At 40.5% G+C, this 15,723-nt stretch overlaps 1 protein-coding gene across 1 annotated transcript; it reads left to right on the top strand.

Annotated features, from left to right (window-relative positions):
- The first annotated feature begins 284 nt into the window (after positions 1–284).
- Positions 285–14,651, top strand: MCM6 (minichromosome maintenance complex component 6). Its single transcript, XM_050900071.1, has 17 exons — positions 285–394; positions 1,153–1,299; positions 1,866–1,976; positions 2,477–2,726; positions 3,416–3,581; positions 3,668–3,813; positions 4,717–4,867; positions 5,518–5,659; positions 6,667–6,808; positions 6,952–7,059; positions 7,661–7,816; positions 8,891–9,019; positions 10,110–10,271; positions 11,378–11,513; positions 11,783–11,950; positions 12,882–13,021; positions 13,647–14,651. Exons 1-17 carry the CDS (start codon positions 285–287, stop codon positions 13,758–13,760), a joined length of 2,478 nt encoding a protein of 825 aa, XP_050756028.1. The 3' UTR covers positions 13,761–14,651.
- Positions 14,652–15,723: the final 1,072 nt, after the last annotated feature.

The following is a 15,723-nucleotide window of genomic DNA, read 5'->3' as shown; positions in this document are numbered from 1 at the left end:
CGCTAAACCCTCCCCTCCCCGCGGCAGGAATCCGCCTCCCGCCGCCGGCCGCTCAACGGCCGCCCCGCGCGCAACCAGGCCCCGCCCTCAGCTCCGACGCGCCCCTCGCCTTTGGCGCGAAAACGCCCGTGAGGGAAGGGGGAGCGGGGGAGGCGGGGCGGGGCTCTGCGGGCCGACGGCCGGCGATTGGCCGGCGTGGCGGCACGGCGGCGCACGTGGGGTGCGCTGTGGCGCGAACTGCTGTGGGGTCGGGTTGTGGGGCTGGTGCGGCGGCAGCGGCCGGGATGGACCTGGCGGTGGCGGCGGGGGACGCGGGCGCGACGCAGCAGCACCAGCAGCTCCGCGATGAGGTGGCCGAGAAGTGCCAGAAGTTGTTCCAGGACTTCTTAGAGGAGTGAGTGAGAGGGGCCGGGCCAGGCCTGGCGGCGGGCGGGCAGGGCCGTCAGGAGGCGGCGGGCCGCAAGCGCCTCACAGAGGGGGCCGCCATTTGGGTGAGATCCTGTCAGGGCCTGTCACCCCTGCCCCTCGTGTTTCAGTCGGAAAAGCTCTCCCGTCGTCTGGGCCCGCCGCTGAGGCACTGCTGAGCCCTGAGGTGTCTGCCTCGCGAGGGGCACAGGAAGGGAGCGCGGCGCTCCCTTGGTTGGCAAAATCCTTCCCAAGCAGCTTTCAATGGGACTTTGTTAGGTGCATCTGGCCCCTTTAAACAAAGTTTTGTGACAGCCAGGTTGAAAATCCCTTTTGCGGCTTGGTTGTTATACCTTAATACGTCTGACTCCCTACGTTTTGTCTCCTGAGGGACCCTTCAGCAGCAAACAAGGAAACCATTGACATCACCCTGAGGAACACAAAACACAACCCGTTTTGCTGGTGCAGAGTCATTGTTAAACCATAAATAAAATTCTATGTGGCAAACCAGCTGTATGAAATGCAGATCCAGTGTGTCTGTGCTGGGGTGTTCATAGAACGGATGTAGCAAGGGGGGGCGGAAGGAGAAATATTGTTGGAAAACGCATTTGCAAGGGACTGTGGGATGCTGTCGTTCTCTTGCACGCTCCTTAATGTGGGCAATCCTTCTCTTTCTCTCCTGAATTCAGAAGTATTCAATTGCAGCCTGATATGTAACTCTGAAACATTTTCCTGAATCGCTTTCAGGTTCCAGAACAGTGATGGGGAGGTCAAATACTTGCGTGATGCTGAAGAACTGATTCGGCCAGAGCGGAATACGTTGATTGTAAGCTTTGCGGATTTGGAGCAGTTCAATCAGCAGCTCTCTACCACTATTCAGGAGGAATTTTACAGGTAAAGTGTGGAGATTACCTGAGAGCTGAGCAATGCTGAGGTCTCAGGCCCATAACGTCTGATGTGTTATGTAAAAAACAAGAGGTTTATCTGCTTTCTGTATCCTGAAAACACCTACATTTAAGAATTTTTTTTTTTTACTGGATCAAAACTTATTTCTTAATGGATTCCTCTCTGGAAACCATTAGTTAACTAGGCAATTGCATTTATTCTGGTAAAGAAGTAGATGGTCAATACAGGAATACAGAATAAACTCTAGAACTTCTTACTCTGAAAATATTTTGTTGAGCCAGTGGCTTATTTTGAGGATCTACTTCTTAATATAAGGATAAAAGTGCCATAAAATGACACTTTAAAAAGTCGATTTCCAGACAATAAAGCAAATGGCATTATTATGCAGTAATCTCATATTTAGCATATTTAGATTAGCTTTTGTGTGTTCTTACATAATGTGGCAGTAAAAGCCAGAACCTGGAAATGTATGATACAAGCCTTTGATGTAGTCTAAAGCAAAGAAGACATTTTGATAGCTTCTATAAAATTTGAACTTATTTTCCATATTTCAGGGTTTACCCTTACCTCTGCCGAGCAGTAAAGACTTTCGCCAGAGACCATGGAAATGTTCCTTCAAACAAGGACTTTTATGTTGCATTCCAAGATCTACCTACCAGACACAAGTAAGATGATTATTAATTCCAGAAACTTGTGCATTTTTACTACTGGGAAAAAAAGTGTCAAAGCATACTGAAAATGTTTTGGTTATATAGCGTGAAATGTACAGTTGACCAATACAATTGTGAGGAAGTTTCCTGATCTTGTGCAGGATATTTTTTGAAACAGTTTTTCATTTGTGAATCATACTCAGATACTTACATTCATCATATTCCACACACAAATGTAACTTCTCTAATTTAAAAAAATGATTCGGAGTATGTAGCTTTTGAAGTATCAGTGAAGTAACTTTTGCATTGGTTTGACCTTTAGTATTAATCTAAAAGTTTATGTAAAATCATAAAATGAGACTATATTCTAGTAAATTTGTTTCTTTTATCTGTTACAACTGTTCTTTAGTCACAGACTGAATGAAACTATGTTGCATCTTAGTACTTGGGTAGTACCCTGGGCCTAAAAATGTCAACTCAAGAATTTAATCCTTATGAATTTCTGTTTTAAACAGAATTCGAGAACTGACTTCAGCAAAAATTGGCTCATTGATGCGTATCAGTGGACAGGTGGTACGTACCCACCCAGTCCATCCTGAGCTTGTAAGTGGAACCTTCCTGTGCCTCGACTGCCAGACAGTGATTAAAGACGTGGAACAGCAATTTAAATACACGCAGCCAAACATCTGCAGAAACCCAGTCTGTGCCAACAGAAGGAGATTCCTGCTGGACACAAACAAATCAAGATTTGTTGATTTCCAGAAGGTACTGTGGTGAGGCTGGGGGATGACGACAAACGATGATGTTCCTGTGGTAGTTGAAAGGCATTTGTACTGCTACACATTGAAGACAGTTAATTTTGGTTCTGTCAACATCAAGAAAAGACCTCAAGAAAAGGCAGTGGAATTTCTGCAAATTGTTTCTTTCTGTCTATAGAAGGCTTATGTTTAAGCATGGGAAATTATGAATAGTATCAAAGCAGTTTTGTTGCATGACGTTTATTGTCTAAGTAAGCCACTGAAAACCCACATATTCGAGCCATTGTTAGTCTCGTGTTGTAGGTGCATCATGTGTAGTTTTATACGAGTATGAAAAGAGGTGTCTTTTAGTATCTGCAGTGTTTTGCTCTTCCAGATTGATTTACTCTGCCAAATCCTCAGCACTTCACATCCTGCAATAATATTTTGTGTCAGTCGCATTAACTGGACTCTTCAGGTTGCTTTTCCTAGCCCTCACAATTATCATTGTGGCCCATGTGTATCCTTGTAAGTTTCCCCAAGACTCCTTAGATACTGATTAGTGAAGGGATTTTTGGTTGTTTGTCTTATTGTAAGAGGAACTTCATGATTGGCATGGATGGCAGCTACTTACTATATTCATTAGCAGCTAAGCTTTTGAAGTGGTTTCAAATTTGGTGACATCTGCTAAGTGCTTAATGTTCTCTCCCTCCCCAGGTTCGCATTCAGGAGACACAGGCCGAGCTGCCGCGTGGTAGCATTCCTCGCAGCGTGGAAGTGATCTTGCGTGCAGAAGCAGTGGAGTCTGCTCAGGCAGGTGACAAATGTGACTTCACAGGGTCACTGATTGTCGTGCCTGATGTGTCCCAGCTCTCAACACCAGGTTTGTTGCTACCACTCATGACCTCGATGACATGTTCCTCCTGCTTGTTCTGGGAACTGCTGTTCTGACTCCCACTCTAATGGCAGGGGTGCGCGCCGAAACCGGCTCCCGCGTGAGCGGGACAGAGGGCTATGAAACTGAAGGCATCCGAGGACTTCGTGCCCTTGGAGTCAGAGAGCTGTCATATAAGCTAGTCTTTCTAGCTTGTTATGTTGCACCAACAAATCCACGGGTGAGTCTGGAAAGAAAATAGATTTAAAGGTATTGATGATTTCTGCTCTGTATGGTTTTACCTCAAACTAGGGAGTGGGAGCGGGATAAAGCGGGAATGGATAAAGCTTTAAATAGGTATGAGTACCACCTTCCTGTGCATTTGACTGTCTTTATATCCTGATTGGATTTATATAGCAAGTTTTTTTCCTTGTCTTTATGGTTCATAGCAGTTTTCACAGATGTGATTGTTTGCAAATGTTAGCAATTTATTCTAAAGAGCTAACTCGTCCATTTATTTCCATTCAGCTTTCATCCATTTCTGCAGCATTTCCTTTTCCTCGAGGAAATCCTATTGCTTCATTTTGTCACAGGGAAAACGGCAATCCTTCTTGTTCCCTCTGGTTTATCACATAACATCTTGAGATGTTACTACAACGTAATAAGTAATACTGACTATGGCTGGGTTTCAGCGTGGTATGATATTTTAATCTATAATTCTGCTAGCAGCTTCACTGTCACAGAGGATAAAAATAGCATCTGTTATTTTCTGGGTGTAGAAGTTTCCTGCCTCATTCCAGAGTAGTGAAAGACCTTGTAAATTCCAGTTAATGAAGAATGCTTACAAAGGCAAATTTTAGCCAAAGGAAGCCGTACTGGTTTACTCTCTTTTTAGTCTCTGGACAAGCATCTCTCCTGGGTTTTTCTCACTAACTGAAGTTACTCTCCATTGATTTTGCCCCCTAGGAAATTGTCTATTGGTTTTTAAAGGTATAAGATGATGAGCTTCCTTAGCCTAAGGTCAGCTTTTCTGAATGTGTTCCATTCAGCTTACAGAGCAAGTTTTTGTAACCTCCTGTCTGCAGTACTCACATTCAGTAGTGACCATGTTATTACTTTTATTTTTTTTATTTCCTTTGTTTAGTTTGGTGGAAAAGAGCTCCGAGATGAAGAACAGACTGCAGAAAGCATTAAAAACCAAATGTCTGTGAAAGAGTGGGAAAAGGTTTTTGAAATGAGCCAAGATAAGAACCTTTACCATAATCTGTGCACCAGCCTCTTCCCCACTATCCATGGTAAGGGTCCAGTTATTGCCTCAGAGAGGGAAGATTTCACTTGTGAAAATATCAATTCTTTTTGCTGTCCGTGTGGTGCCATTTTTGGAAAGCTTGAAAGCCCTATGCCAGCTACCACAAACTCTCCCCTCCAGCACTGGTTATGCTAGAAAAGGAGAATCTGTTTCCTGTGTTTAGTCATTAATGCCTGCAAGACTAGTCAAAATGGTTGGTTTTGCTGTTGGGTGATCTACTACTAAACCCTACAGCTGACAGCTGGATATAGGCTCTATTTTATATGGGCTTCCTTCAAAAGATTTAAGGGTTCAAAATATTTGTATGCTGTTGTGCATGCATGTGTGTGTGTATGTTTGCAGTTGTTTCTGGCTCAGAGCTAGTTTGAGGACCTATGTTGGTTATGTCTGAAAAGTTTGATCAGCTGAATTTGGCCCATATTCTGAGCCACTGTAGCATAACGGAATTCAGCCGCTTTCTGAGTCATTCTTCCCTGAAACTGTATCAAGCACATAAATGCAGTTTTAGTGGATGTTTAGCAAATAGGTAAATTCTGAGTGGAATGCTCTAAAATTCTAGTGGGCTGAAGTTTTTTTTAAATAGAAAGAATGTGGTGTTTTCTTTGGATTTTTAGTCAAGTGTCTTTTCTGGGGCAGGTAATGATGAAGTGAAACGTGGAGTCCTGCTGATGCTTTTTGGAGGAGTTCCTAAGACCACTTCAGAAGGCACTTCATTGCGTGGGGACATTAATGTTTGTGTTGTTGGTGATCCAAGTACAGCCAAGAGTCAATTTCTAAAGTAAGTATCTCATTAAAACTCAGTATTTAAATATTGTCCAGTGTGCCTAAAGCTATAAATATGTACTGTGCCTTTTCTATGTTAAACAGAGGAAAGGAAAGTATAATATTTAAGAATATTTTCCAGGAATATTTTCCAGGAATTGTTTGGATGTGGTTGAAGTACTTGAACAGGGCTGAAGCAAACTCAACAAGCCCCTGTGGTAATAACAAAGAAAGAATTAAGACTTTTTTTTGTTCTTTAGGTAGTTATGAAAGTATGAATTTCCAAATATTTTCAAAAGACATTGAATATTAAAAATACAAAACTTATTGCATATCTTAAAATATCAGAGATAGATGAATTAATGGCGTTTTTTTTCCTGTTTTTAGCTTAGTCTAAATTGGTAGATGCCAACACTTTGGACAAATAGACAACTATTAGCCCTGAAAAATAATTATGAAATAATTATTTTTTATGCTACATCTTATATTATAATGCTTTTTTATTGGAAATTCTATTTAATATGGTTTTGTTTTATCATGCTGTTCATTTACGTCTGCATCGTTCTCCATGAAGCTGAGGTCCTTGCAGCATACACTGCAACTCAGAAATGTAGAGGCACCACAAAAGCTGACTTAGACTGCCTGTGGTCAGTCTCGCTGCTTCCTGCTATGAAGCAATTTGTTCCCTTGTGCTGATATTCACCTGACCCGTAAAGAGCTGTGTTAGCTTGTGAAGTCAGCAGAAAACTTGTGGGAGGAGGTCTGGATTATTTTTTCTGCTGGTGTAACCACGGGTGAATAACAGACTTGTGATAGACTGCAATTAGGTAAGGGTTAGTTTCCAAGGCTTACGCAAACGTCATTAGAAGTGGGAGGGCCTATCTAAATATTATTTGCTTTCTGAAGGGAGGAACAAGGCCTGGCCTGAGAGGTTGAAAGCAGCACTGCATTTCAGTTATCTTGTTTCTGCAGGTTTTAATCTGACTTTTTAAGTTTGTTCCTCGCTGTTATTTCTTTCCATAGGCATGTGGATGAGTTCAGTCCTCGTGCTGTATACACCAGTGGAAAAGCCTCCAGTGCTGCTGGTCTAACAGCGGCTGTTGTAAAAGATGAAGAGTCTCATGAATTTGTCATTGAAGCTGGAGCACTGATGCTGGCGGATAATGTGAGTCCAGGAGCTAGAGAGGTTCCTGCATCCCTGGAATGTTTTTGAGTAACGACAAAGAGCCCCAAGTTGTCTTAATGATGCTTTTTTCCCAAAAGTGATTGAATTTGGGTGATTTATTATTTTTTATTCTTCTGCTGCAGGGAGTTTGTTGCATTGATGAATTTGACAAAATGGACGTGCGGGATCAAGTAGCCATTCATGAAGCAATGGAGCAGCAGACTATATCCATTACTAAAGCAGGAGTAAAGGTAGCTTGCGCTGTTCCTCTGGTTGTGTAGTCTGTACGATTGCCTGACTTTGTTACATGTACTGATCTAGCGTCATCTGTCAGATTTTCGTGTCAGCTCTGCAGCTGCCTCACTGTGGCAGGACAGAGATCACTTGCCTGCAAAGTTTTTGTGCCACATACCCCAAAAAGATCAGAAACGTTACTGAAAAGAAAAAAGAGATAGTAGTGGACAGGAAACAGAAAATGGGAAAATCCTAACCTTGAATTAACCCCAGAAGAGGATATAGATTTGTGTGGGTTTGTAGAAGTAAAGCATGTATTTGCAGTGTTAAAAACAGAGTGTTGTGAAAAGCAGTTTTAAGGGCTTGTTTCGGTATTGTTGGCAAGAGTGTGACAATGTTAAAATATTGATTCATCAGACTGTGTCTTGGGGCAGAGACCCGGTTAGAAAGGGCTGGTTAGAAGAGTTTGGGCTCTTTTGAGGAGTGATTGCTGTAATACCTCCATTGAAACTCCATCTAAAAGATGTTATGCTGACCCATTCGAATTGCAACGAGTTGGTTTAGCAAGTTGTCACAGATAGCATTCTTCTTTTTTTTTTTTTTTCCCCCCATTGTCAGGCTACCCTGAACGCCAGGACGTCCATTTTGGCTGCAGCGAACCCAGTTGGCGGGCGCTATGACAGATCCAAGTCACTGAAACAGAATATAAACCTGTCAGCTCCCATCATGTCTCGCTTTGATCTCTTCTTCATCCTTGTGGATGAGTGTAATGAGGTAATTTTAAGGAATTGTAGAATAATTTATGTCAGAAAAGACCTCTGGAGTTCTCTAGTCTAACCTCACGCTCAAAGCAGATCATTGAGAACAGGTTGCCAAGACCTTGACCCAGTGAGTTTTGAGTATCGCCAAGGATGGAGATTCTGCAGCCTCTCTAGGCCCCTACTGCAATGTTTGACAACTCTCATGTGTTTAAAAAATAATAATAACTTCTATAGCTAATCAGAATTTCTCATGGTTCAGTTGGTGTCGGTTGCCTGTTGTCAGTCTGTACTTGTAAGAACAATCTGGCTTCATCACATCTATACTTGCCAATGAGGCAGTTGCTTTCTTTTCAAGCTGAACAGACTCAGCTCTTTCAGCCTCTCCTCATACATCATGTGCTCCTGCCCTCTGACCATCTCGGTGGCCCTCTGAAATCTTAGGTGAAGCTGATCTCATGAGAGCGTCTTGCTTCTGCTTTTCTTTTGTCTGTGAAGTTAGAAGCTGGCAGTACAAATTTGAACACGCTCTGCTGAATACAAGGATACTGCCTTTTCATCTTGTAGTGCTTTGACCTGCAAACTTAACACCATTAGTCATTTTTACAAATCGCTGGTCACTAAGGCTAAGACTGCTACCACCTGTCTATGTGGTGTTTGCCTTGGGAATGCATGAGATACAGAGATTAATGTTGGTTCAGCACTATTGTGTCTACTGTTTTGCTCAGAGTGATTATCTAATTGAGAAGGGACTGATGAAAGAGACAGAGTAGGCTGAAAAGGAAGAAAGCAGTTCCCACGCTGCAAAGTGCTGCTTTCTGCCTGTTCTATGGCTAACTTGTAACCCAGGAGAGTTGCAAGAGTTCATAAATCCTAAAACTGCCTTTTATCCCTTCTCTGCTATGTTTCCTTGTATTAAAAACCTCCAGGGCATTCTCCTAGATCTTCTGGCAGAGAATCTGGCTTCTGGAAAGACTAGCTCTGCCATGAGGAGTGCAAGTGAGAGAAGGGAATGGGAAGGAAGAATATAGCTGTTGTTTTGATATTTGGCTGATGTTGTGAAAGTGATCTGACAGCAATAATATCCCAGGTTACAGATTACGCCATTGCCAGACGCATAGTGGATCTGCATTCCAGAGTAGAAGAATCTGTTGATCGTGTCTATTCATTAGATGATATCAGAAGGTATCTGCTGTTTGCAAGACAGTTTAAACCAAAGGTAATTCTACGTTCTTGTGTAAGTTGTTCTGTATGAGGAGGTCCAAAGGAATAGTCACTCTGTATCATGCTTTTTTCCGGCAAATGCAAAGACACTTAGTGTAGTGTTCTCTCAAGAAAGGAGCCGTAAACTCAGTTATTATCTAGAAACGTGGCGTATTTTGGAGCCTTGTACTCTCTTTTTTGAACTCCAGAAACCCAGCTAGCCCAGCTGAGACTATGTTATAATCAGTAGTCTTAACTGCTTTGGTGGCAGTTCTTAACCTCTGTCTAGAATGATTGAGGGGTCGTTTCATAGCTTTCTCATGCCTCAAGGGCATGGGTTATTCAACACAGCTGCTGCAGAGATTTTTTGTATTTTATTGACTTACTGCTTAATCAAGCAGTTTGTTTGTCTTTATTTTAAAAGGGTATTGTTCCTCAATATTTCTTTGCTTTCTTTGTGGTAAAATACAGAACATGGGAAACTGCTCTTAAGTACAAATTTTTGTGGTCTATCCAAATAGCAGCTTGGCTGGGCTGTGTGTTAGATTTTTCAGAAGTTCTTCTAGTGGAGTTCTGAAATAGAAGGAGAGGACACCCTCCCTTACAGAGTTTTGAAAACTCCCATTTCATTTCCACGTGGTGGGGAGTTTGTTTTCCACCTGGGTCTGTGTATGTGCAGATAGACTCAGGTTAAAAAGCGTGTACACAAAGCTGTAGTCAGTGTTAGTATGTGGAGTGTATGCTTGTGTGCGTGTTTGCATGCAGAATGAAAGGTAAATAAACATAGAACAATCTAGTAGAGACACGCATGAATTATGCCTGGAAGCAAGTCAGTGGAACAGAAAAATAGAAATGCTAAAAAATCTACTGTAAAATAATTATGTGTCAATGTACTTACTGTAATGTCATTGGTACTGTAATTATTACGATATAATTATAATATGATTGTCATTATATTTATGTATAGTATATGTGACAGTATAGAATATTTCAGAGAAAAGCAGTAGCTAGTAGAGAAAAGTCTTGGAACTGCTGATCTGATGGAAGAAGCATAAACTTTAATACTTTTAACATGGCAAACTGTCATACTGTCTTATGTCACAAAGATATCTAAGGAATCTGAGGACTTTATAGTGGAGCAGTATAAACGACTACGGCAGCGTGATGGCTCTGGAGTGACAAAGTCATCCTGGAGAATCACAGTGCGACAGTTGGAAAGCATGATTCGGCTGTCTGAAGCTATGGCCCGTATGCACTGCTGTGATGAGGTATCAGGTTTTTGATGAAAGTTTGTGTACATGTTTATATAAATGTTGTGAGAGTTCTGGCTTTGCTATTTGACTATGGTGTTGTACATGTGTAAATCCTGTGGGTGAGGAGGAAAGCTTGGATCATGTTTTCACTTGTGATGTGGTCATACTTGGTCTGAATTTGTATGCCAGAAATACTGTTTTTAAGGTGTGTCTTATAAAACTGAGATCAGCTGGTCCAAATTGAGAACATGCGTGTTTTTGCATTACAGTTGTATCAGCATTCTCAGCCTGTTACCTGTTAAATCATGACAAATAGGAAGAACAGTCATGTATTAGTATCAGCCAGGGCTGTTGGCAGTGTCTTTCCTAAGTTTGCGTAGTAGCTCTCTTCCATCTGCAATCTAAAAAGCCAAAGTTCATCAAAGTATCTGAACCTCCCTAAGAGTACCTGTATTTGTGATCTAAGCTCCTCCTCACGTCAACTAATGTTGAAATATATATTGTGTTATAGCTGTTAACTGTAGTATGACTATTATCCATCTAGTCCCTGCTTTAAAACTCAGCGGACTTTTTGAAATGCTAATTATGGATTACGTGACACATGCAGTGATAGAAACTTGCTCACTGGTTGTGTGAGAAGGGCACCCATTGGGTTCTTTTCAATTAAATTCAGCTTATAAAGAAACATATAGCTTTTAGTTTATGGCTCAGCTAAAGATGATTTTTCCATTTTTTGCTTTTCAATTCTGGAGGAGAGTCTCATTAATTATATATTTTTTTTCATATTGTTTCTGTTCAGACCCATATCTTTCATGTTTCTTGCTCCACTGATCTTTCTTCAAAATGTTCTTGGCTTAAGTAAAAATTTTATCGACTCCACATGATTGCTAAAGCCTGAAAGATTCATCAGGCTGCTTATCCCTCCATAACCTTGTGTGAACTCAGAGTACTTGTAGTGGGATGTAGTTTGACTTGCAGAGTCTTAACTGCTTAGGATTACTCAGGTGAGATGAATACTTGTCAGGCAGGGGTGAGTTTCTGGAGCTATTGGGAAAAAAAACCTTTTAACACTAGAAGAGCCACCATGCCTATTTAGTACATCTTTTTCAAATCTTCCCCAGGTTCACCCGAAACATGTGAAGGAAGCTTTCAGGCTTTTAAATAAGTCCATCATTAGAGTTGAGACTCCTGACATCAATTTAGACCAAGATGATGAACAGCAAATGGAGGATCAAGAGGACCAAGATGGAGTCAATGGTAAATTACTTGTAGAGATTTTTTTCCAAGGGGAAAGTACTTCCAGCCTTTACAGCTTACCTTGTTTGAGTATAAGCTTCTCTTCAATTTCTCACCTATTTCTTATCTAATAAGGTCTAGGAATCTTGACTCCTGTTCTTAACTCTCTTAATTCTTCAGCCTCCTTGTGGGTCCACTCACCTGGTTGGTCAATGCAACACTTCAGTGGCTCAGAGTATTAAACAGTTAAAAGATGTTACAGATTTAAACCTGGGCATTTGTCCAAACAGGTGAGGCAGAAGCTCCAGCTGGGGTCAGTGGTCTTGTGAATGGGATCAATGGCCATTCTGAGGACATGAGCAAAGATGCCGCACCCAAAGCTTCTCTTAGACTGGGCTTCTCCGAGTATCGACGAATTTCTAATCTCCTGGTGCTGCACCTCAGGAAAGCAGAGGAAGGTAAGAATTTGTTTATTAAAAAGATGGCAGACCCAGGGTTCAGGGAGCAACTGTTACTACATCTCATGCTGTTGCACTTGCGATTTTCACTCCTGCTGAGACACCGAACTTGTTAGGTCAGGTGTGAACCTGTACACATGTGGCTATACTACATCTGATGATACAAATATGACTTCTTGGACTTTCTAGCTCTCGTATCTTAGCCATTTGTCAAAACCTGCTAAGTCGAGGAGCATGTCAACAGAGCAGATCCAGAAAAGGATTTGTAGCATCTGCTGGTTTAACCTAACTAGAAGAGTCAGCAGCAATGAAAACTGTAGCGAGAGCTTTAATGCATGCCAGCAACCACAGCCTAAAGTATATACTTAACCAGTATGTGCCAAATGGCTGCATCATTTCTTGGGGAGATGAAATATTTCAGCTGCAATGAGGCTACTCCTGTAATGAAATGCAGCAGTTGTCTCATAGCATATACCAATGCTATGAAGTTTTTGGAAGGGTGTGGAGACTACAATATCTGTTCAAAATGCTGAGTACATGTAGAAGGATGACTTCTTTGGCTTTGTGTGACAGTTATTTTCTTTTGCCCTTACTTAGAGGAAAGTTGTACGAGTCCTTATGACTGCGTTCTCTTGAAGCTGAAGGCTGATGTGATTGCTAGGCTGCTCGTTTGATTTGTAAGCCGCTGGGATGCATAGAACTGAAAGCTTCAATTCTCAATCTAAATATCTCCAATTAAACCATGATACAACAGCCTCCTGTACAAAATATGATGATTTAAGAAACAGAAGAAAGTCTGATGTTTCTTAAGCATCTTAAAAAGCATGTTTTTCTTTTCAGCATTGTAAATGTTAACATATAAATCCTTTTCTCTTACAGTTTGAATGGTATCTTACTGCCACTGTGTTTATGCAAATTATTTTCTTTGCAGAAGAGGACGATTCATCATTAAAGAAGAGTGAACTTATTAATTGGTATCTAAAGGAGATTGAATCTGAAATAGAATCTGAAGAAGAACTAATAAATAAAAAGAAGATCATAGAGAGAGTCATTCACCGACTTACACATTATGTAAGTATAGAGATGTGTGGATAGTGAAAAGGTTTTAACTTATATAGTGCAATGATTCATTTTTAATAGAATACATTCCTAATTTGAGAAATATGTTTTGTGCTTCCGTGTTATTGACTGATGCAGCATAAATGCCTTCTTTGTTTAATACCTGTTAAAAATAATTATAGAGAAAACACTGAAATAAATTAGAGATGTGCGTAAGTAAAAGTTTAGAGCGCCATATTATGTCCCTATAGAAGTGTAAGTGATATTTTTCTGTATTTCTATAGTGTTAGTTATACATTAGGATACAGAAATAAAATCCAACACATTATTCAATGGATAGCTTTAAGTCACTGGGGCATTAGGGCAGTTTGGAGGAAAAAAAATGAAAATATAAAATACTTCTCACTTTTAAAGGTACAAAACCACTAGATTGAAGTGTTCCCAGAAGGCATACAACATATAAGAGATTTCCACTGAACGTAATTGATTAGGAACCTGTTAAAGAGGGAGTTCACAATTAAAAGGGTTAAATAATTCATCAATAAGAGGTGCTACCAGTATAAAAAGGAGATGCCTTTCAAAAAGTACAAACAAACCTTTCTGTTCTTGTTTGAATACAAATTTTTGTCTGTTGCAGGATCACATTCTGATAGAACTGTCCCAGTCAGGACTGAGAGGATCCAGAGAAGAGGAGACTTTTGATGAAGATCCATACCTAGTTGTCAACCCGAACTATCTGCTGGAAGACTAAGGGCTGAGAACTGGATCGTAGAGCTGACTAGTTACATATTGGGAAATGCATTCTTTTCTCGCAAGGGTTGCTGTATAGCTAACATCTTAAATTCCTATGAATGCTTTACTGTGGAATGCACCAATGTGCGGTTAGTAATATATGATTGCTCATTTACACTGAGCATATCTGGAAAGTTTTTAAAGAAATGACACACATATATTAGTTTCATTATTAATTCTGGGTTTCAATGCCATCATCCAGATGCAGAGGAGAATCATTCAATAGCTCTTTTCAGCATCAAGCTGTGTAGATGCTTCTGTTTTAAATGAGAGGAATTTTGCATTGTTCTTCTATTGTATTTAGTAGACTTTTTATACTATAGGTTTTTACTGTTTTTCTTATTAACATAAATAAAAGGTCATTAAATGTCTGAAGATGTCTGGGGGTGGATTTGTTGTCACTCGTATGTGGGATTGCTATTTTCTATGCCTATGCTTTATAGTAATCTAAATGTTTAATGTTTTAGGAAAGATTAAATTTCCTGGATCACAGATGCTGTTTTTTAAGAAGTTTTTTTAACTTCCGGTAATGGATAATGAGAAACTCTGATTGCTTCTCTTTCTTTTTAGATGGACTAAAGATGTGTATGCTCCTGTTGCATATGTAAAATAGAAAATTGAAAATAGCCAAACCCAAAGCAAGGCTTTAAGTCAGGAGGTCAGAAACCCCCATCTTGATGAATGTCTTGACTTGTAAGTGAATTGAAAAATGCCATCACTTGTGAGGGATTTTTAAGACTATATTTGTAAACTTGTTTGTAGATTTTTCTGTAAGAAAATTTTACTTAAATTTCTGTTGTTCTCAATTATTTGCTGTATGCTATGGGATTATTAAATAATCTATTAAGAATTAAAAATACCTGAATATTTGTCTTGTCAACCTGATACCAGCACCTAAGAAACATTTGTAATAGCATGAAAGATACCAAAGCTATATATTTTGAGCATAAATATGTCCTGGTTTCGGCTAGGACAGAGTTAATTTTCTTCCTAGTAGCTGGTACAGTGCTGTGTTTTGGATTTAGTATGAGAATAATGTTGATAACACACTGATGTTTTAGTTGTTGCTAAGTAGTGTTTATACTAAGGCAAGGATTTTTCAGCTTCTCATGGCTAGCCAGCAAGAAGGCTGGAGGGGCACAAGAAGTTGGGAGGGGACACAGCCAGGACAGCTGACCCCAACTGGCCAAAGGAATATTCCATACCATATGACATCATGCCCAGTATATAAACTGGGGGGAGTTGGCTGGGAGGGGCGGATCACTGCTCAGGAACTGACTGGGCATCGGTCAACGAGTGGTGAGCAATTGCATTGTGCACCACTTACTTTGTATAGTCTAATTCTTTTAGTATTACTATTGTCATATTATTATTATTATTTTTCATTCCTTTCTTTCCTATTAAACTGTCTTTATCTCAATCCACGAGGTTTTTTTTTTTCCGATTCTTTCCCCCATCCCACTGGGTGGGGGGGAGTGAGTGAGTGGCTGCGTGGTGCTTGGCTGCCGGCTGGGGTTAAACCACGACAAAATAGTGTGAAATAACCGTTTCTGAAGCAGGTCCAGAAATGGAGCTGGCTTGTAAGACAGTCGTCTTTTTCCTGTTAGTCTCTCCCAGCTTTGGAGAGATATGCCTTGGTCTAACTAAGCATATCATTAAAGATAACAGTTATATTTAAGGAATGGAGGGAATCCTAAATATTTGTCACTAACAACACTACCACATGACTGGGCACTAACTCACTAACTTTAACTGCAGTAACTTCTCTCCACTAATTTCTTTCATAAGCTTCGTCTTGGCAAATGCTACATTTCATTAAAAATTGCCACCCACCTGCAACAACGGTTTCATATTACTTTCAGAATAAGGACAGGAAGATGTTTGTACTTCATTATGTGTTTCCCCCTCCCCTCCCCCCAGTC

Source organism: Gymnogyps californianus, chromosome 7, assembly GCF_018139145.2.
Source record: "Gymnogyps californianus isolate 813 chromosome 7, ASM1813914v2, whole genome shotgun sequence".
NCBI classification, from domain to species: Eukaryota; Metazoa; Chordata; class Aves; order Accipitriformes; family Cathartidae; genus Gymnogyps; species Gymnogyps californianus.
The sequence above is the reverse complement of the archived record's forward strand: the minus strand, read 5'-3'. Positions and strand labels throughout refer to the sequence as shown.

Bases quoted from the DNA above. Each gene is read 5' to 3' on its own strand.
- MCM6 (XM_050900071.1), top strand. From the start codon at position 285: ATGGACCTGGCGGTGGCGGCGGGGGACGCGGGCGCGACGCAGCAGCAC. The intron at 3,814-4,716 runs GTGAGTCTGGAA...TCCTTTGTTTAG, and splicing joins TTGCACCAACAAATCCACGG to TTTGGTGGAAAAGAGCTCCG. The intron at 11,951-12,881 runs GTAAGAATTTGT...TTTTCTTTGCAG, and splicing joins CCTCAGGAAAGCAGAGGAAG to AAGAGGACGATTCATCATTA.